This window comes from Prunus persica, chromosome G7 (genome assembly GCF_000346465.2).
Source record: "Prunus persica cultivar Lovell chromosome G7, Prunus_persica_NCBIv2, whole genome shotgun sequence".
Lineage (NCBI taxonomy): Eukaryota > Viridiplantae > Streptophyta > Magnoliopsida > Rosales > Rosaceae > Prunus > Prunus persica.
Window position 1 is genome coordinate 2,220,109 of NC_034015.1, and position 21,630 is coordinate 2,241,738.

At 36.7% G+C, this 21,630-nt stretch overlaps 1 protein-coding gene and 1 pseudogene across 1 annotated transcript; one reads left to right on the plus strand and one right to left on the minus strand.

Annotated features, from left to right (window-relative positions):
- On the minus strand, positions 7,961-14,753 carry LOC18771053 (annotated as a pseudogene).
- Positions 14,796-18,226, plus strand: LOC109950217 (putative dynamin-related protein 4A). The gene is made up of 3 exons (XM_020568297.1): positions 14,796-14,879; positions 14,971-15,244; positions 17,003-18,226. Exons 1-3 carry the CDS (start codon positions 14,796-14,798, stop codon positions 17,941-17,943), a joined length of 1,299 nt encoding a protein of 432 aa, XP_020423886.1. The 3' UTR covers positions 17,944-18,226.

A 21,630-nucleotide genomic window follows, 5' to 3' on the forward strand; every position in this document is an offset into this window, starting at 1 on the left:
TTTTCCACATCTTTCTTATAACCCTCTTGAAAGGCAGCAAAGCTTTTTTCCTTCTCCAATTGGGGATTCAGAATTGTTTTAACAAATGTCGTCCACTTCGGATAAATTCCGTCGGCTAGGTAATACCCACCGAAGTATACAGCATTGTTGATTTGATACCTGATCTGGGGGGAATGACCTCTCAAGACATCATTGAATACAAGGGATTGACCAAGCACGTTTTTAGATCCAGCAACTCCAAAAAAGGCATGCCAAACCCAGGTATGGAATGATGCAACATCCTCCATAATTATACTTTTTTTGGCCCTTCCTATTCCCATAATCTTCTTGCCAAGCAATTAGGCAATTCTTCCACTGTCAGTGCATGCAGTCGATACTTCCAATCATGCCTGGGAAACCTCGAGCCTCGACTTTTTTTAGAAACCTTTGGAGGTCCCTAGGTGTAGGTTTGCCGAGGTAATCCCTCATGCAGAGAGTTTTTATTGCATCATAGAATCTGACCAAGCATTCTGGGATAGTTGATTTCCCTATCCTAGTAATCTCATCCACCTATTCTGTAGATGCCCTATACGCAAGCATTCGTAAAGCAGTTGTAAATTTTTGCTCCAAAAGAAGACCCAAAACCCCAATAACATTATACTTCTGAACTAAGTATGTGTCGTAATAGCAAACATCATGCATGATTTTTTTTTAACAAATGGGGCTGCATTCTATATCTCCCTCAAAAATCAGATATAGAATACAATGAATTTGGGATAAAGTGATCTTCTAATAGATTCTTACCCTGAGAGTGCCTATGTTTGTCTATGTTTGGGACACGATCATGGTGGTGTTGCCTTGATTGATTGAGCATACCCACCGCTAAAACAACTTCATTCTCCTTTTCATCCAACTCATGATCTTCTTTAACGTGTTTCAGCCTGATTTCTTCATCTTCTTGCTGTTGCCTATCCAACACCTTCCTTAGGTTAGACATTGAGAGTAGAATGTATTTTGTAAAATATGAAAATGTAATGATAGAGAAGATATGGTGTGAGAGGTCTGAGTAGAGGATGTAGTTTTATAGAGGGATTTAGAAGATAGAGATGACAAGTTGCGCAATTTTAGAGGGTGAAAATCTTATATGAAATCTGATATTAGAATTTTAAAATAAATATCGATATGTGGCACCGAGAACCTTATCCGAAAATCTTATTTGAAATTTTAGATTTGAATGTTATAATAAATACGGACATGCGGCAACCTAAAATCTTATCCGAAAATCTTATCTGAAATTTTAGATGAGAATTTTATAATAAATAATGACACTTGGTAATCGAAAATCTTATCAAAATTAATTGTTTAGGTATAAAAAAAATAGAAAATAAATTAAAGTGAATAGTAGCCCTTTCTCCTTGCTAACAACCAACCGCGAGGAAGCTAAGGAAGGGAGGTGGCTACTGCCCTCCTCCCCTCCGCACATATTCCCCTTCCTCTCCTCGTCTCCCTTTCTTTTCTCCCATATTTTCCTTTCCTCTTTTCCCCTCTTCCCCTCCCCTTCCCCTCCCCAGATAGTCTAGATCTGTTTGGATCTAGGTTTGTTTGTCTGTTATTTTTTCTGGTATTTTTTGCAGTGTTCTAGGTGACTGGTGTTTTCTTTGTCTCGACGACGGCGACAGTAGTGACGCTGGATTGTGTCTCTCCTTGGGAGAGTTGTGATACTTGGTGGCTGATGTTCTGTCTCTGTTTTAACGGTGGCGGCAGCAGCGACGCTGGTAGTAGTTGTTGGGATGTGGTGCTCTTCTTTACTCTGCGCCAACCGAAGAACTATGCTTGGTCATAGGAGGTTTTCTTTGTTAGGTTTTGAGTTGAAGTGAATTGCTTCTCATGGGTCTTTTCACTGTTGTTTTTGTGTTTGTCCTCTATGTTCTCTCCTAGTTTCTGCTATGGTATGACTTACAGTTTGTATGGGTATCAAATGACTATGATTTTGCTCATAGAAGGCTTCTTTTGACAATTGAGATGTTCTACGGTCCTCTCCTGTGGGTTTACTATTTGGGGTTTCTACGGTCCTCTCATGTGGGTCTACTGTGTTGGTCTCTAGTTGAGGTTCTCATCGGAGATCTTTGTGTTAGGTTTTGTTTTTGACTTGTTCTTTTATTGTAATGGTCCAAAGTAACATGAATTAGACTCTCCTATTAGTCAATGACATGTATGGTACTCTTTCCTCTCCTGAGATTTGTCCCATGAGGTTGTCCTAGGAAAGTTTTAACAAGGCCACTGTATCATGTCGCTCTTTGTACGTCTGTGGTTTTATGAATGAATTTCTCTTTCTCAAAAAAAAAAAAAAAAAAATTAAAGTGAATAGTAATTACTCTTGCCCTTACCCATAGGGGTGTAAACAAAATATACAAGGGCTGCCACTATTCACGTGAACAGTGACAGACCTTTCCTTACCCTTGCCCTTTGGGATGGAAGTGCTCTAACAACTATACAATCAACAACTCCCAAATTTTTAATTTTTACTTCAATCTAATGGTCGAATTAATAATTATTTTTAAATTCAAATTAAACATAACATTAATCAAATCCAACGGTAAAAAAATAAATTTCAAAGTCTAAATTACACTCCAAATTTAATCCCCAATAACGCTACAGGCACCAACTTGTTTACCAACTTTTGGATACCAACACATGTGGCACATGACATGGCAACCCATGTCATCTGCCATCTCATCTATTTTAATTACATAATTTGTTATATAAATAAAAGAATTTCACACTGAAAAAAGAAAAAAAGAAAAGAAAAGAAACCCATTTAATATTTAGGTCCCTTCCGTCTTCCTCCTTGGCTCCCCAACCCTCTCCTCTCTTGAAAAAACCCTAGAAATTCAACAGTCCTCCATGATAGCCAATATATCTCTCAATATGGGAATCAAAGCCAGGATGCCAGTCAAGATGGATATCAGTATGGGAATCAAAGTCAGAATTCAAGCCAAAATATAATTCCAATCAAAGCATTCAGCTTTCTCCCTTTCAACTGCCACTAGTTGAAACTTCTCAAATTCAAAGCACCGAGCCTTTGTGATTTAGCGTTAAACCTCCTTCTTCCTCTCCGAAAAACCCTAAAAATTCAGCAGTCCTTCATTGAAGAATTAAAGCTCTCATCGCACGATTTTATTCAACCACAATAACGTCATCGATAGGTACGTACATACTTGAGCAATTTTTTTTTCTCTTGGGTTTTAGTGTTCTAATACTCATATTTTATGATAACTAAAAAACAAAACAAAAGTTCTGCATAAATCGCCCCAGCAATCCCGACACAAGCCTTTTGATCATCACAAAAACGAAAAACTCCCTTTTGAAAGAACAATAAGTGATTCATATACAAATAGACATGGATATATGCATATAGGTTATGATGCATAAGCTTATTCATAATGACATAAATACTCCTAAATCTTTTTGTATAAATCTCGATGACTTAATAATATGTCCTTCGCTATGCTACAGGTCCATGCTAGTGAAATATTATTGGGAGTTAATGTTTTTTTTTTCGGCTCTTTATTTACAAATGAGTAATCTTGATGTTTTTTTTTTTATATGAGTTATTCTTTTCTTTTTTTTGTACATTTAGTTTGTAGGGGTTCTAATTTGAGATATTTGGCAACACTTATTAGGGAAAAAAAAAATACGAATAGAATGGAAGATATAACATCTTTAGAAGATAATTCAAGTGAGCCCAACGAAATAGAAGATACAAAAAATTTAGAAGGGAACTCAAATGAACTCAATGAAATGGAAGATGCAGCAAATTTGGAAGAGTATTCAAGTGCAGTGAATGAAATGGAAGATCCAACAAATATGAAAGATAAAGTGAAGGACCCAGAGGTTGGAGCAATATTTGATTCCTTGGAAGAGCTAGCTGAATATTACAAAAATTACGGGAAAGAAAAGGGGTTTGAAGTTAGTAAAAGGACCTCAAGAAAGGGAGATAGTGGGGAACTGAAATATTTGACTTTGGCATGTTCACGTTCCGGAAAGTCGAAGTGTAATTTGCTAAAATATTAAAACTATGAGAGAATATTTGTTTGTGGGAATTTTCTGTGTATTCTTCTCCTTGTAGGAGGTCATATTTATAATACAACGAAACCTGAATGGGCAAGTAAATAATAAATTCCTAAATCTATTTGCAGTAGGAAATCAGGAATTAAAGTAAATCAATTACAATTATAATAGGAATTCTTAGTGTGTAAGGAAAGTAAGTCAATATCCACAAGTCACGCCAACACTCCCCCTCACGTTGGTGCATAGATGTCGCCAATGCCCAACTGATCTAGTGAATTGTGGAATGCTTTACTGGAAATCGCCTTTGTCAAAATATCCGCCAATTGATCCTCGGATTTCACAAAAGGAAACTGAAACACTTTAGCCTCAAGCTTTTGTTTGATGAAGTGTCGATCCACCTCAACATGTTTAGTACGATCATGCTGAACCGGATTCTGTGCAATGGCTATAGCAGCCTTGTTATCACAAAAGAGATTCATTGTGGATGTAGGTTTATACCCAAGTTCAGTAAGCAACTTTCTTAACCAAAGAAGTTCACAAATCCCTTTAGTCATGCCTCTAAACTCAGCTTCTGCACTGGATAAAGCTACTACATTCTGTTTCTTGCTTCTCCATGTCACCAAATTACCTCCCACGAATGTGAAGTAACCCGATGTGGATTTTCTATCTGTTACATTACCTGCCCAATCTGCATCTGAATAACCATCAATATTTAGATGACCATGCTTTGAGAACATAAGTCCTTTTCCAGGTGCAGACTTCAAATATCTAAGTATCCGAAGAACTGCATTCATATGGTCTTCACTTGGAGAGTGCATAAATTGACTGACAACGCTCACCGCATAAGCAATGTCTGGTCGAGTATGTGACAAATAGATCAATCTTCCCACTAACCTTTGGTATCTTTCTTTGTTAGTTGGAACTTGATCCGGATATTCTCCAAGATGATGATTCTGAATAATAGGAGTGTCCGCAGGTTTACAATCTAGCATTCCTGTGTCTGATACCATGCTAAAATATTAAAACTATGAGAGAATATTTGTTTGTGGGAATTTTCTGTGTATTCTTCTCCTTGTAGGAGGTCATATTTATAATACAACGAAACCTGAATGGGCAAGTAAATAATAAATTCCTAAATCTATTTGCAGTAGGAAATCAGGAATTAAAGTAAATCAATTACAATTATAATAGGAATTCTTAGTGTGTAAGGAAAGTAAGTCAATATCCACAAGTCACGCCAACATAATTCAAGGAAAAGGAGAAGCTAGCAGATTTTGCATAATAAGGTGGAAAAGGAGAAGCTAGCAGATTTTGGTTGTTTTAATTCACGGGTTCCTTGCAAGAATCGCTATGAATTTGAAAAGCAATTCCAAGATGCTTTTACAATTGACAAATTCAAAGAGTTTATGGATGAGTTCGCAGGTAAAATATATTGTGGATTATCATCAGTTAAGGAAAATATTGCCCTTGTAGAATTTCTAGTATATGAAGATGTCAAAGTTTGGGAAAGTAGTAAACGTGTTATTTTCAAGGTAATCTTGAATGAGGAAGCAAATGAGGTGAAATGCAATTGTCGGCTATTTGAGTTTAGGGGAATATTATGTCGGCATATAATTTTGGTACTGATTGAAAAGCAAATTTTTCGTATTTCTGAAAAGTATATTTTCAGGCGATGGAGAAAGGATATAAAAAGATGTCATACAAAGATGGCACAACTAATGTATGGCTGCTCATAGTGCTGGTGGTGTTTTTTCAAGTGTTGGTTGATGAAGTATTCCAACGGACATGTACTGTGATTATGGTTCACTAAGAATTTGAGAGTGAATACACCATTTTGTTAATCAAGTTTGTATTGGCGAAGTTGAAGTATGTTTGTTCCTGTCAATTAAGTGTTTTGGGGCAAACTTAATACACGTGAATGGAGTATATTGAATGTTTTAATATGAATAGTATTCTAATTTTCCTTCTGGATTTTCATTGTGCTTTTTCTTTTTCTCCACTTTCTGATGTACAAATAAGAGGTCATATTGACACATCTAGATGTCATAAGAAGTAGACTTCATATTTGTACAGCAATCCCATCCCCAATGTGTACATTATCATTAGACTGCTCATTCACGAGAGATGGCCCATATATAGGCTTGGTGCTTTGAATTTGAGAAGTTTCAACTGGTGGCTGTTGAAAGGAAAGAGTTGAATGCTTTGATTGAGATTGTCCATCCAATTATAGTTACAATATGAAAAACCCACATCCACGACACTTACACCTAGATTATCTTGCAAACATATATTTTGGCTTGAATTTTGACTTTGATTCCCATACTGATATCCACCTTGACTGGCATCCTGACTTTGATTCCCATATTGAGAGATATATTGGCTATCATGGAGGACTGTTGAATTTCTAGGGCTTTTTTCAAGAGAGGAGAGGGTGGGGGAGCCAAGGAGGAAGACGGAAGGGACCTAAATATTAAATGGGTTTCTTTTTTCTTTTTTTTTCTTTTTTCAATGTGAAATTCTTTTATTTATATAACAAATTATGTAATTAAAATAGATGATATGGCAGATGACATGGGTTGCCATGTCATGTGCCACATGTGTTGGTATCCAAAAGTTAGTAAACAAGTTGGTGCCTGTAGCGTTATTGTTTAATCTCAGTCACCAACAATACCACCAGAATCATATTAGATTCATATTTTTGTTGATTTTCTCCTAATATATCTACATTTTTGTTCATATATACTTTGGATATCCACATCATTCTTCATTCCCTTTATTTAATTAAGTTGTTAAAAAATTCTAATAAAAAAAATCAAATACACTTTTTGACATTTCACCTCTCCAATGAGAGAATGGGATTTTACATTTTCCTACTGGAGCAAAATGGTTTGACATCTTGGAATATTTCAATCAAGATTCCACCGGAGATGTAAAAGTGCAATTTACATCCTCAATTTAAATCTTTGCATTGGAGATGCTCTAAATGTATACACATTTAACCCATAATCACATTATAAGTTAAGTTTGACATGATATCTAATTAATGAGTTGTTAAGTTTTTATGAATACTGATAAATATGGTCAAAAACTCATTTAAATAGACCATCAAAATAAAAATAGAGAAGAAAAAAAAAAAAGTGTCGTGGATCAATCGGGTGGCATCGTCCATGCTTGGTCATACATTTTTTTTTTCTTTCCACGAACCACATTGCATATTAAAGAACCTACGTAAAATACAGCCAGTGAACATCTCTAGATGAATATTTGTGCAGCAATTGAACAAAACTTGACCAAGTTATGACTTCAAACATAAAAATGCATCAAAACAGGAAGATATAAAGAACATGAAAAATGAGGAAGAGTCTTGGTTCGCCAGAACAAATGCAAAACAAAATAGAAGCTTCTAATTGCAAATAGACGGCATCCCGATCAAGTTGGTTTCCATTTTCTCTAACAATAAGGTTAGAGTACCAGAATTAAACAATTTTCATTTCCTTCATATAATTTTGGCAATAACAGATGAACAAGGGCGAAAGACTGCAGTGTCGGCTTGCCAACACCTTGTAGAGGCTGTATGTTCTTATTTTTCATGTTTGTTCCTCATATTTTCTTGAGCAAACTCTAAAAAATAAAAATAAAAATAAGCAGCAGCAGAAGAGGATCTCCAGAAATAAATGTTACAAGGGAATGCTGTTTTGTTTTGTTTTGTTTCATTCCATCCAAATCCCAAGTGTATAAAATCCAGTTTATTTGGAGAAATTGCCTCTACTTCAATCTATTTTGTGACATGACCTTTTTTTTTTTGTTTTGGCAGAAAACTTCATGTAACTTAGCATGAATAGATTACTGAATAAGTCTAGATCAAACAGTAACAAATCGAAAACGAAAATAATAATCCGAATTAGATTTCTTCATAACTGCTTTTAACTAACATAGTAGAAAACACAGAAAGCCTAATACACAATAAGAAGTTTATTTAGCTACATTGATAGGATTAGAGGACTGCTTCAAGTTAAGTAAATGGTAACGAAAGCAGAAAATATGAGAGGCAACAAGTCCGACTTATAACAGTTGGAAGAAATCAACACTTCAAATTCATTGAAAATAAATAAGTACCAGAACCAAAACAATCGACACCTATAACAAAACGGAAACAAAAGCCCTCAAAAATAAAATCAAAAACAAAAAACCACAACAAAGGACAAACAAACTTCCATCTTTAATTTTAATAGACCACACATAGTAGTACCCCAAAAGTTTGGAAAGCCGTTTAATCACCATAAGAATTGATGCTGTCCATGATCTTCGCTACAACCTCCTTGGAGTCTCTCAACTTCTTGATACTCTTATTCAGTTTCTCACGCTTCACCGCTACTGTCGGCGACTCCTCTAACATTCTCTCAATGCCACCACCGTAAGGACCCATCAACTCATTAACAATCTCAGCTTCCATTTCCTTGTTCACCAGGTTGGATACAGACAGCTGCAAATGCAGTGCCATACAGTCAACAAACCTCCTTAAAACAACCTTCCAATAAGCAGTCATCCTCATTTTCAGATCAAAAGCTTGACCTAAGACATGAGGGAACTGCCTCAAAACACCAACCTCCACCTCCCCAATACCTTCTATAGCTACAACAGAAGGGCGTTTCTCATCATTTAACACCCCATCTATGAAAGCATTCTGTTGAGACATCAGCCTGTTCCATTCAGAAACATACTCCGGATCACATGTATAATCTGCAAGCTTCTCCATGTCCACAATTTCCTTCATCCACTTTGTCGACCTTTCCTTCATCTTAGCCATCAGATTATGTCCAGCACGCCTCGCTGATAGTTGAAGCTGATAATAATTTTCTGAGTGCCGCATCAACACAGAAATAACCACCTCCTCAACATAACTCCACACCTGCTCCACAAACCCAATTGGTATGCTCGAAATTCCCCTTACCTTTCCCTGCTAGATAGTAAGAAAAGCATTGCGAGGAAGAAAATTCGGAAGAGCTATACCTTTTGCTTCCTCCAATATCTTGATCTCTTCAACCAAGAAGTTCATCTTAGGGTCACTTTAATCACATTTGTGAAGTGCATCTGAGTACTGATTGAGCATCTCAACCAATCTAGCAGTGCAATGCATGCGCCTGTCTTCAAGGTACTCTTCAAATTCTCCTCTCAGAAGAATCTTCCTAAGAGATTCTTTAGCCATGCCAATGATCTGCATGAAAGCAGTCATTGCCTCAGCAACAGACGAAAGACTCTTTGGCATTGTATTCAGTTCAGAAAGGCAGTAATTCAGCTTGTCATTAATCTTCTTCACAATTTCCGGCAAGTTTCTTGCTATGCTGTTAGCTTGAATTTGCACCAACTTTTGCGCCAAAACTGGAATACCGACAATAGATTTGTCGATCTTCGACAGCAGAGAATGAGTCTGAAATAGTTCATGAGCAATGGCCAGTGCCTCTTCATACGTTTCATCTCCAATGCGATTCCTCACACAGACATAACCAAGTCCAATGTTGACGTCATCCCCAGTAACCTTCTCAAGAAGTCCTTCAGGTGCCTTGTCAACTTTCGTAACCACGGCCAGCGTCCTTTCCCCAGTCTTATCCACACTCTGCGACATTCGAATCGATTCACAGGTAGCAAAATCAACACTTGCAGACAACACATTCAAAATGATACTCTCCTCTGGCTTTATGTAGTCCATGATCATGTCTTTGATCTGGTCATAAATATTTTCAGGCTGACCATGAACTGGGACCCTAGTGATCCCAGGCAAATCCACCATAGTCAAATCAGGAACACCATTTTTCTTCACTAACAGCGTCAATGGGGTGTTAGAAATTCCCTTCCCTCCCCCTGCAATAGCATTAGTTGCCTTAACAATATCGTCAGAGATGTTGTCTTCATCAGTAGGATCAATTATGCCATTGTACTCCAATGAAAGCTCTGGCTGAGGGCTTGAGTGGTGCTGCAGCCTCATTATCAGAGGTACCCTTGTGCAGATACCTTGACCCCGAGGGAGGCTGATGCCAGCCAAAGATTCGAGGACACTGGATTTTCCAGATGATTGGTCCCCAACCACCACAATTGTGGGGAGCTGAATGCCTTCATCCATTACCATCAAGTTACGGAGCTTGTCAACCGCATCGAGCAGGGGACGAATTTTGTCATTGTATGAAGACACAATAGGAGCACAGTTGATAGGTACCGCATCTTGTGATACCGGAACCAGTGCAACTGAGCCTTCACCATTTAAAATTGCAGTACTTGGTTTTCTCTTGGAGGCAGTAGCTTGCTTTCCTCCTACCATATCTAAATTGTAGCAGGCAAAGAGTTGAAAGAAATAGAGATTGAGAGGGAGTGAGAGTGATGATTTGTTGATCAGAATAGAAATGAGACAGGTTATTATATAGATACGTTTGTCATGAAACTAGCTATTCATAATTAATTCTTCAACCACACCTCTGGACAATTCCAAATTCCAAATTAATATTTATTCTTTGGAATTGGAAAATGTATCAAATATCGTAAATGATCAAACCATATCCCATGCGTCTCTGGACTTGTAAACGTTTAGCAAATCATATCCCATGCGTCTTTGGAGTTTCAACCTGTGCAATTATTAAGTATTGCGTGCCCTTTGGTCTTTCAACATTCATGCACTTATCAGTTTCTGCACGTAATGCACGATATGACAACAATGTTCCAAAGTTTCCTCCTAGAAAAAATAAATGTTCTATTCTGTGCTTTATTTATAATAGTAGACTGCAGAGTACAATATAATATATATCTAAAGGGATTTAAGACATCCAGACCTTTTCCATTTTTATTTGCCTCGGCAAGATCCTCTGATTCGTCCAACCGTAACAAAGTAAACAGCCCAGCAAATAATCTACATACATGAATACATTAATCCTTAAAATTTAGAGTAATTTAGACTATAATTTGTAGATATAAAAAATGGAAGAATGACACTTACACACTTTTTTTTTGTTTGGTCACATACGCACATCCGTTACACACTTAAAAAGTCTTTTTTGCTACTATAATTCTTGGGCTAAAATGTTTTATACGAGGCCCAGGGGCCTTTGCTACTATAATTATTGGAAGAAAAAAGTACATGTTAGTGATTTACGGGAAAATATGAAATTAATTATTCTAAAAAGCACTTAGATTTTAATAAATATTTTATATACATATAAAATCATCAATCTTTGAATAATAAAAAATAAAATGGAAAAGGGATTTTGTTAAAACAATTTAAAACCTAAGGGGTGTTTGTATAATTTTTGAAACCTCATGCAGTTTCCGAATAATCCGAAAAAAAAACTAAATAGAAGCATGATTTTAGAATAAGAAGTCGAAGGTGAAATATTGAAAATTATAGATCAGAGATGAAGAATATAGTTGGACCTGAGAAAGGACCAGCGAGAAAGCATAAAATGAATATGATTTAGTTTTTGGGCAAATCTGATATGGTTTTTTGGGAGATTTGCTTTGGTTTTTTGGCAAATCTAATTTTTCTCTTCAAATCCATAGTACAAGGGTAATATAGGTATTTTACACACACTAATAAATTGAAAAATAGCTATTAAATTGAAAAAAATCCACAACTGTCAATTTTTGGGTGTGTTTATAGTTTTTAAATGGTATATGATTTCTTTATAAGACTATATCTAAGATTGGGTATAAAACTAAATTTGTATTTATTTTAGAGGTTTTAATTAGTTTTACATACGTAATGCCTAATTTAGAGGCAAATTGGAAGAAATGCTGAGGATTTAGACGATAGGAGGAACAATGGCAAAAAAAAAGAGTTTATATCCTTAATTTTCTGAAGGGAAAAAAAAAAGAGGTTAGAGGCAATTGAAAATTCGTGGTATTTAACCAAAAAAAGAAAAAAGAAAAGAAAATAGTTTTGCCTTTAAACTCTTTCTAAATGCACATATTTATTTGGTTTGCCAATTCTTCTTCAGCATGGGCATTATTGGAGTTTAAAATGTCGCATCACATGATCTCCATACCAAATCATCCAAAACCTTATTTCAAATTCAAACCCTAATCCCGGTCCCTGAGGCATCCTCCCAAACTCAACTCTTCTCTTCTCTCTCTCTGAACACCTCAAAACTTGTTCACCCATCGACAATGGCGGACCACGATTGCAAAGACTTGGATATGGGGTTCTCTCTCTCTCTCTCTCTCTGCCTCTGTTATAACACTCGTAGTTGTTTCTGTGTTTGTGTATATGAATTTGACCCTCAGCAACCCTCTCAGGTTAATGTATTTGTTTTTGTGCAGATATGAAGATAAGCCACAAGAGCCAGAGAGTGAAGTAAGGATTCAATGCTTTCTGTTTACTATAATCTTATTTTTAAAATATCTGAATTAAGTATATAGGAAAGAAACTTAGCATACAGTATTAGTTATGTGTATCATAATATGAAAGTAAAAGTTGCTGAAGAAGAATAATGGAACAATGGACAGGGAGGTGCACATGAATAGCTGGAGAGTATAATCTTGCGTACCCGTGCTCTGCAGATCAAGTATTTGAAATTCCTAACCTTACCTTTTCTGTCCAAAATTTGATTTGGTTTGTTAAGTTTTGGCTCTGACCGATCACAAATTTTTAATCTTTGGATGAGCAGCATGAATACCCCTGTGATGGTTGAATTGGAGGGTGAGACTCACCCACCTGAGGTAACATTCCCCTAGAGCTAGCTATAAATACTCTATGCTTTATGATTTAATCCCTTGTAAATCCTAATGTAGCATATAGGTGAATTGTAGATTTAATCAGATTTATTTTTTTATTTTTTATTTTTTTGGTCGAAAGATTTAATCAGATTTGCAGAAGCGAAAACAAAGAAAACAGAAAATTAGACGAATAAAGATAGGTTTGGAATCACTCTAAGGGTTTCACACCCATTCTTGGCATCACACCAAGGGTTTGGCTTCTCACCAGAATTTCCATCTCTCGAAAATAAACTTTTACTCTATAACTCAACTATCCTCCAATGAATTACATGGGTTATTTATAACAAATCCTACTTAAATCATGACTTAAGAACCCAATATACAGGGACCTAATTTTGTGAAAATTGACTTTCTAGCATTTTCAAGGGAGGGGGATGCTAAATAGCTAATGTATTTGATGCAGACATCATTGACAAACCTTTTAATAGAGTCTGGAGCAGATTTCCTTCTTTGTTGTTAGTTTCCCAATTTATTTAGTAGTTTCCTAGGTTCCCTAGTTCTCTGGATAATTGCTTTCTTCAGTACTCATGTGAACAATTTCAATAAGAGGTAAAACTGAAGGGCTGGAACTTATAGGGCTATTACATCTTAAAACAAAAGTGTGGATAATGCTGTATATTCCACGATTACTACAGAGATTGCCAGCAACGTGTCCAGTAAATGCAGTCCAGATAGCGGCAACCAAAAACAAAACTAAAAACTAAAAAATTAATAGCTGGTGTGTTGCATAAGGGCAAGAGGACCAAAAGTACTGTGTTGTGAATGTGTATCATCCTGTATCATCCTGATAGCAGCTAATTTAACACAAATGCGATGTTGATTTACAACAGATAACATGAAATCATGCTGTGCATAAACAATGTATGATTCTGGTAGTCACAGAGAATATCAATGTCAAATAGTAATGTCTCTAAAATTGAAAAGAAAGTGCATGATGTAATCCTTCCCCAATTCAATGAATGCACATTAGGCACTGCACTACTTAATTAATGTTTGTAAGTCAGTTTCTTGCACATAGGAAGGCTAGCTATACTTATGAACAAAAAGAGGAAATTAATTTTGGAACTGGAGGACCTTTTCTTGGTAATTAATTTTGGAAGAGTACAAGGGGATTAAAGAAACAGATAGGTCGAACCTATCCCAAGCATAACTGCTCTCGTGAATTCTTTTAAGACATGCGGGATAGTATGGAAGCATGACTGTAAACAAATGGTGTGAGTAATATATGTTTTTCAAACGAATGGTGTGAGTAATATATGTTTTTACATTTTTAGTTTAATCAATTGTGGTTTGTGTGTATCCCTCTTGCTCCCTATGAAGTGTACGGATCAATGGAGGAGTTAGTTAATCAATTCTGTATGTAGTTGCTTATACATGTAGTTGTGGGTTCAAAAGAGCTGCAATGAGTAAATATAATGGTTAAAATTGAAGTAATAATTCCCCAGATTAGACGAAGGTCACATTTTAGGCGGCTTTACAGTTTTCATTTTCCTTCTATTGGCTTTGTTTTGTCTCCCAGGGAATACCTCTGTATTGTCACGTTTTGTCACTCTGATAGTCATTTTAAGTTACATATTAAAAGAATGTATGTAAGTGAGTTCAAATTTCTCCCTAAATTATACCCTAGATATTGTTCCCTCATGCTACACTAGCATAATCTCTTTTATTTTGAATTGCTTAGGGGTTGTTTGATAACAATATCATTTTTTGATACTTCTTTTGAAAATTGAAAATTGAAAATATGTTTGGTAACTAATTTTAGTTTCTAGTATTTTAAAAAGTGAAAACTGATTTCAAAGATGAGGCCCAATTTTGAAAACTCCCGAAAATCAATTTCCGATTTTAGTTCACTTTTCACTTTTCATTTGAAAACTCATGTGCAGCCTCTCTCTTCAAAGAAGGGTTACCCTGACATAGGTCTGCTTCTGGTATTTGATTACATCCATTAGTTTGTAATGAAATCAGTGCAGACTTTGATGGTTTTTAAAATGACTGTTCATATAGCTTTATCTTTGATGGCTATCTTGATGATCATGTTGCTTTCTCTTAATAATATTTTTGCTGGTATTTGTGTTAATTATGCTGAACGTGGATGTAGTAGTGGAGGAAAGGCTTGGATGCCAATGTATTTGTCTTATAATTAACACTTTTTTAATTTTGCAGGGTAGGAGTTCTCCAGCAAGTGCTTTGGAGATTAGGAAAATTCTTGATGTTCTGATGCACGCATCAAAATGTCCTTTAGCTCCTGCCTCACAATGTCAGTACCCCAATTGTCGTAAGATTAAGGGGCTTTTCCGCCATGGAATTCAATGTGAGGACCGTGTATCTGGAGGATGTGTTCTCTGTCAGAAGATGTGGTATGCCCTTCTACTTCATGCTCCCTTCTACTTCATGCTCGAGCTTGCAAAGAATCTGAGTGCCATGTGCCACGTTGCAGGTTTGTGGATTAACTTTTTTCTACTATGAGCTTTCAACTTTATCTCTCCTAGTTCTCTTTCCCGACTCCCACTTGTTAAGGGTTGCACTATAGATTCTCCTAAATAAATATGCATGCTTTCAGCGATTTAAAGGGACATATGAGGAGGCAGGAGCAGCAGAAGTCTGTGACGGAGATAATGAGCGGATGGAGGTTGTGAAAGCAAGCTTGTGTGACTTTCTTTGATGGCGTTTTAAAAGATGGTAGGGAGTTAAAACGAAAGGCAATCACGTGGATATACAAACAAATACCAACTTTATCGTGTACACATTTAGAAGTATATACGTATTGCATGTTGTACAATTTACAATTTCGTTAAAATGCGTGTACCTCAAGATCCTGATGATGAAAATCTACAATATGTGGGAAGCAGTTCCAATATCCAATTGAGATTGATGTGACCCAAAGCCAAAGGAGAAGGATGTTATGAAGAAGGTGCCTCATGGGGGGGTTGGGGGGGGGGGGTGTTTGTGTCTTCTTATAACCCAAATCCCTGAACCTCATCAATTTCTTGTATTCTTGCCAATTTGTTTGTTTCTTTGCGTGTTGCGTTTATTTATGAGTAATGCAACTCTCATCATATTTGTATATTACATTCTCATACCACCTTATGTGACAGATGAAGTGGTCAGCTACATCAATTAAAAAGTGTCAATAAATTATAAAAGAAAAGAAAATGTTAATTTGATTTTAATTGATGTGGATGTCCACTTCATTGGCCACATAAGGTGGTATGGGAATGTGGTATCCCTGTTCTACATAAGCGCCTTCAACTTTTAGGATTAGTTTCCATATGGAATAATGTTATGTTGTGTTTTTCCTTTTATTTTTTTTTTCCTCAAGTCCCTTCCAATATTGTACTATGCAATCTACTACTTCGGAATACATATCGTCCATGAGAATATGTGAGCTGATAAGCATAGGGGGTATCTCTCTTGTTTCTCAGCATGCGATTGACTAGTTCGCCAAATGTTGAAAGATCAAAGAGCACAACCACAAGGTGTGGTGTGGTTGGCAAACTGCCACTTTTAAGTTGGCAAGCTACCTGGTGCTTCAATGGTAGGGGTTCGAAACTCGTTTGAAGCACTTTGTTGCTAGAGGGAAGTCGAACCCTGAGCGGGAATTAATCCCACCATTCAAATGAGGGGACATGTCGTGATATTTACCAAAAAAAAAAGACCAAAGGGCATGGTGCCCTGCTCGGAAAATCATATACTAGTTTGTTTGTCATTGATTACTTGAATGAATATCATTTATTTAAAATTTGGTAAAATATTTCAAGTCCAAAGAGTATGTTATTTTTTTGGTAAACTGGGGGCAAATCAAGAATTAAATAACTGCTAATGCCAAGATGGGGAAGACAAAGAACAAGAGCACATGTTATATATAGCAGAAAACTAAAATGGTTGTCATTTTAACATTAGATTAACATTTACTTGAATTAATAGTTAATTATTTTGTGTAAGTTTTGCTAATCATTTACCATTATGGTGTTTGTTCAATCACAATTTACTGTTCAAATGACCGTCCATGTCCTTCAATATATCATGGAAGTATGCTCTCCATATCTGTAATTGCACAATTATATATACCTAGTTTCATAGGAAACAAAGTTATACTTCTCCTACGTATCCTACACTTTACAAAAGGGAGGGGAAAAGCAGAGTTCTAGTGCCTCAAGCTTAAGTGATGAAGGTTCACTACCATTTGTTCAATCAGAACAACAACATACAGCACCTCTCACTGCACCTATTGTGTCTTCCTACAATCACAAAATCCGTCCTCTGCTTGATGCGGTTGACAAGCTCCATAACCTAAATGTGACGGAGGAAAACATCCAACTTCCCACCGTTGTAGTTGTAGGGGACCAATCCTCTGGTAAGTCCAGCGTCCTTGAGTCCTTGGCTGGCATCAGCCTTCCCCGCGGTCAAGGTATCTGCACAAGGGTACCTCTGATAATGAGGCTAAAACAGAGTTCCAGTCCTCAATCAGAGCTTTCCTTAAGTTACAATGGCAGAGAGGACCACACAGATGAGGAACACATTTCAGAGGATATTATTAAAGCCACTAATTCTATAGCTGGCAGTGGCAAAGGAATTTCTAATACCCCATTGACTCTGACTCTGAAAAATAATGGCGTCCCAGATTTGACAATGGTTTATCTTCCCGGGATCACTAGAGTGCCTGTTCATGGCCAGCCGGAAAATATTTATGATCAAATTAAAGACATGATCACGGAGTATATAAAGCCAGAAGAGAGCATCATTTTGAATATGTTGTCTACTAGTGTTGCTTTTACTACTTTTGAATCAATTAGGATGTCACAGAGTGTGGATAAGAATGGTGAGGGGACTCTTGCTGTTATTACGAAAATGGATAAGTTACCTGAAGGGTTGCTTGAGAAGGTCATAGGAGATGATGTGCACATCGGACTTGGTTATGTGTGTGTGAGGAACCGGATTGATGACAAAGACAGACACATGCACTGCACAGCTCGGTTGGTTGAGATGCTGAATCAGCTCTCAAATGAACTTGAGATGTGTGTTCAAAGTGATGGCGGATCCAGGAATTTACATTCTAAGGGTCAACGTGTAAAAGATTATTTTTTATTTTTTATTTTTTATTTATTTATAGAAAATAGACCCATCGAAATGAAATGATAATATTCTAATTCATAGTTAATAGATAAAACCATACAAAATACTCATGTTCATTATCAAAGAGAATTGCATCTCTTCATCTCAAATCCTTATTTGTCATACACGAGTCTGTAAGACCTCCACTAGTACAGCAAAGCCTCGATTTTTATTTTTTAGTGCTTCTATATGTCGGTTTGCATGTTTGAGGAGCCTATGCAATTCGGCAACTTCATCCTTCAAGGATGCGACTTGAGCAATCAATGTGGCACACTCTTGGTTCCTCGCTAGCAGATGCAATCCTACATTTGCTACCGAAGCAGCACAATGAGCACTGAAAAAATTGGTCTCTTTCACTGCAGTCTTGTTAGACCTCCTTGCCATTACCAAGTTCGCATATGGTGTAAGCATGTTCATAGTTGTTGGGATTTCATTGTGCATATTTGCAGCTTGCACAGAGGTAGAACCAATATGGAAATTGGAGTGTGGAAATACAACATTTTCATGTGTTGTTTCCTAGTTTGAAGGAGGAGCAAGGGATAAATTCAAATATGTGCAGGCTTCAGGAATTGAAGGAAACTCCATTTTTAATTGATTTCTGCTTATGTTTTCTATCTAGTTTTGATTGAAGAGCGTCCTTGTTTAAGTGGTAATGAAAAGCATCTTACAAATGACCTTGAATAATAGAGACATGCTAGGTAATTTTTCTGCAAAATCCGATTGGAATCTCTTCGCTTACCGAGCTGTCTCGTCTTATTCGATGTAAGAGCTGGCATGTAATCCTTCTCATTTTAGTATATCAATGTATTGAACCTTACTTATTTATGATTCTAGTATTGAAAAAAAAAATAAAAAATACATTAAAAGGAAAAATGGAAAATAAAAAGTAAAGAGCAAAAAGAACAAAGAACAAAATATATACAAAAAGAAAAAACTGAAATGAAAAATAAGAGAAAAACCAAGATGGCAGTTGTGGTGGATTCAGGGGTTGCGGGGGTCAATTGACCACCCTTGCTCCTTTGTGGATCTGCCCTCTGATGGCAGTTGTGGTGGTGGCATGGGAGAAGAAGATATGACTTTTGTAAACTTCGCTCAAGCAGCAGGAATATAAAGAGAGGAGACGCACCTAGCCCTCTGCCAAACGAAGCCCACTTGGAATTCTTTTTCTTCTTTTATGGGCCGGATTTGAATCACAAAGATCGGGATTCATCGGAGGGGGAGGGGGGATGGTCATAAACCTCAAGAGAGTTAAATGTAATTTGAAGTATGATAAGTCTATATTTTATATATATTTTATGCCTTCTTTGCTTATTTATTTATTAATTTCTTGAATTAAATTGGTTGTTTTTAATTGGTTTTGTAAGATTTGTGAAGGAATTGTGAAATAGGCAAAAGTGTGCTAAAAAGGCAAGAAGATGAAGATCAATTAAAAAGAAGCCAAGTCATTCCTTTTGTTGCAAGGAATGTTGTCAAATTTCCTAGTTCAAGATGGTGCAAGTCTTATCAAGTCAAACAAGGAGAAATAAAGAAGACCTTATTTTAGAAGGAATCCTATTTTTATAACAATTGTAATTATTCCTTAGGTAGGATTTCTAGGAGTTTTATAAATAAGGAGTTTAGGTCATTGTTGAAAGGATCCATTACCCATCATCCATCCTCCATCATCTACCCTAAAATTCCTACATATTCATACTCATAGCCGAAACACTCAAAGGAGAGAGAGTGCTTTAGAGAGACAAAGAAGATAACCTAGAGCTAGAGTTGCTATCGTGCAGAGATCAAATCTTCAATTGGTTACTTCTTTCCTATGATACTATTTATCATGGTTTTTATTAAAGTTGTCATGAACTAATTTCTTCTTGCTAGGGCTACGATGTAGCCTAGCCATGAATACTCAATTACTTTAGTCAATGTTAATTCCAAGTATTTTTCCATGTTGAGTATCTATTACCATGCTTAATGCTTTGAATGTTTGGCCAACATTTAATTGTTTTGATGCTAAATTGATGATAGGAATATCCAATTTGGGGTTGCTTCTTGTAATAGATGCCATGAGTTACATGATTAGACAGGGATGTTTGTCATGACTTATGTGGTTGTTTTGTAGGTTTCCAAGGAATTTAATGGGTTCTTATTATCTTAATTCCATTACTAGGGATAGAGTGGGTTGATAATAAGAATACTTTTGGTATAACCAAGGATGGAGTATCGAATAGAGAATAATTAGGATTAACATGCTAAGGAAATTGAGTAGAATTGGCTATGGTGAAATCGGAAGCTCTAGTGCTCTCATAACTTGAATCTCACTACTTTATTTTTCTACGCTTGTTTATATTCATTGTTTTAGTTAATTAATCAATCGAATCTCATCATCAATTGTTCAAATAAAGTTTTGGGTTAATCAGAATCGGTACTTGGTAAAGTAAATCACTCTTCGTGGGAACGACATTTCACTCATCACTATATTACTTGTGCGAATTGTGCGCTTGCAATAAATATCACAACGAAGTACTATTGTGATTTGGTGCTAGTGCAAAGTGATCCTAAAACATATGAGATCGGTTTAAATGTGAAGTTATATGATACTATTAGGAGGAGAGTGGATGAGGACTCACCTTACATGGCGTCAGCGCTAACGTCGCTAGCCCTCGGGCACTAGCTCAATTTGCCTTTAGGCTTGCTCGGTTAGGTGGCCGGCACCATCTGCCCGGCCTGCTGAAGCTAGCTAGAAACGTGAAACGAAGCTCGAGCCAGCCCTCACGGGTGGAATTGCTCTTAGGGTGGAGTAGAATCGTGTATATCTACATGATGAGGAAAGGTTTTCTCCTGGTAATTGCGGTTATTTAAGTTCAACAACTTATGAAATTTTCCACCGCAGCAAAGACAATGCTCTCCCACCGAATGTTTTCAATGAGACCTACTGTGGGCTTTCTCGCTATAGTACACTATTTCAGCAGTTCCGGGTTTTTAAATGTGCATAAGTGGTTGTGTCTTCAGAATGATTGCAATCCAAACTTTGTGCTAACTATCAAGGCATTCTACACCAGTTCAGATGGTCATACCATTGTTTTCACTGAGCGAGTAAATTGCTCGCTTTCTGCTTGGGTTACGGAGATGAAGAGGGAACAAATTCCACTTGTCGATCCGGTAACCGATTATATCATTCCTTAATAAGCCTTCTAACCGGTTACCAGATTGACAAGTGGAATTTGTTACCTCTTCATCTTCGTAGCCCAGGCAGAAAGCAAGGAATTTACTCGCTCAGTGAAAGCAATGGTACGACCATCTGAACTGGTGATAGATAGCACAAAGCCTGGATTGCAAACATTCTGAAGACACAACCACTTATGCATATTTAAAAAATCAAAACTGCTGATATAGTGTACTGTGGCGAGAAGGCCCACAGTAGGTCCCATTAAAAACATTCGGTGGGAGAGCATCGTCTTTGCTACGGTGGAAAATTTCATAAGGTATAGAACTTAAATAATCGCAACTACCAGGAGTAAACCTCTCCTCATCATGTAGATACACACGACTTTGCACCACTATAAATGGAGAAGCAGCAATGCAAGGAGAAATAACATAGCTTGAAATGCCAATGCCAATGCCAATCCGTTTGCTTGGAGACAAAAGATGGTTAATAACACGCATCGTCTGAACCAAAACCAGTCCTGGGTTTTCTAAGGCCCAGGGAAAATTTCTAGAGAGTGT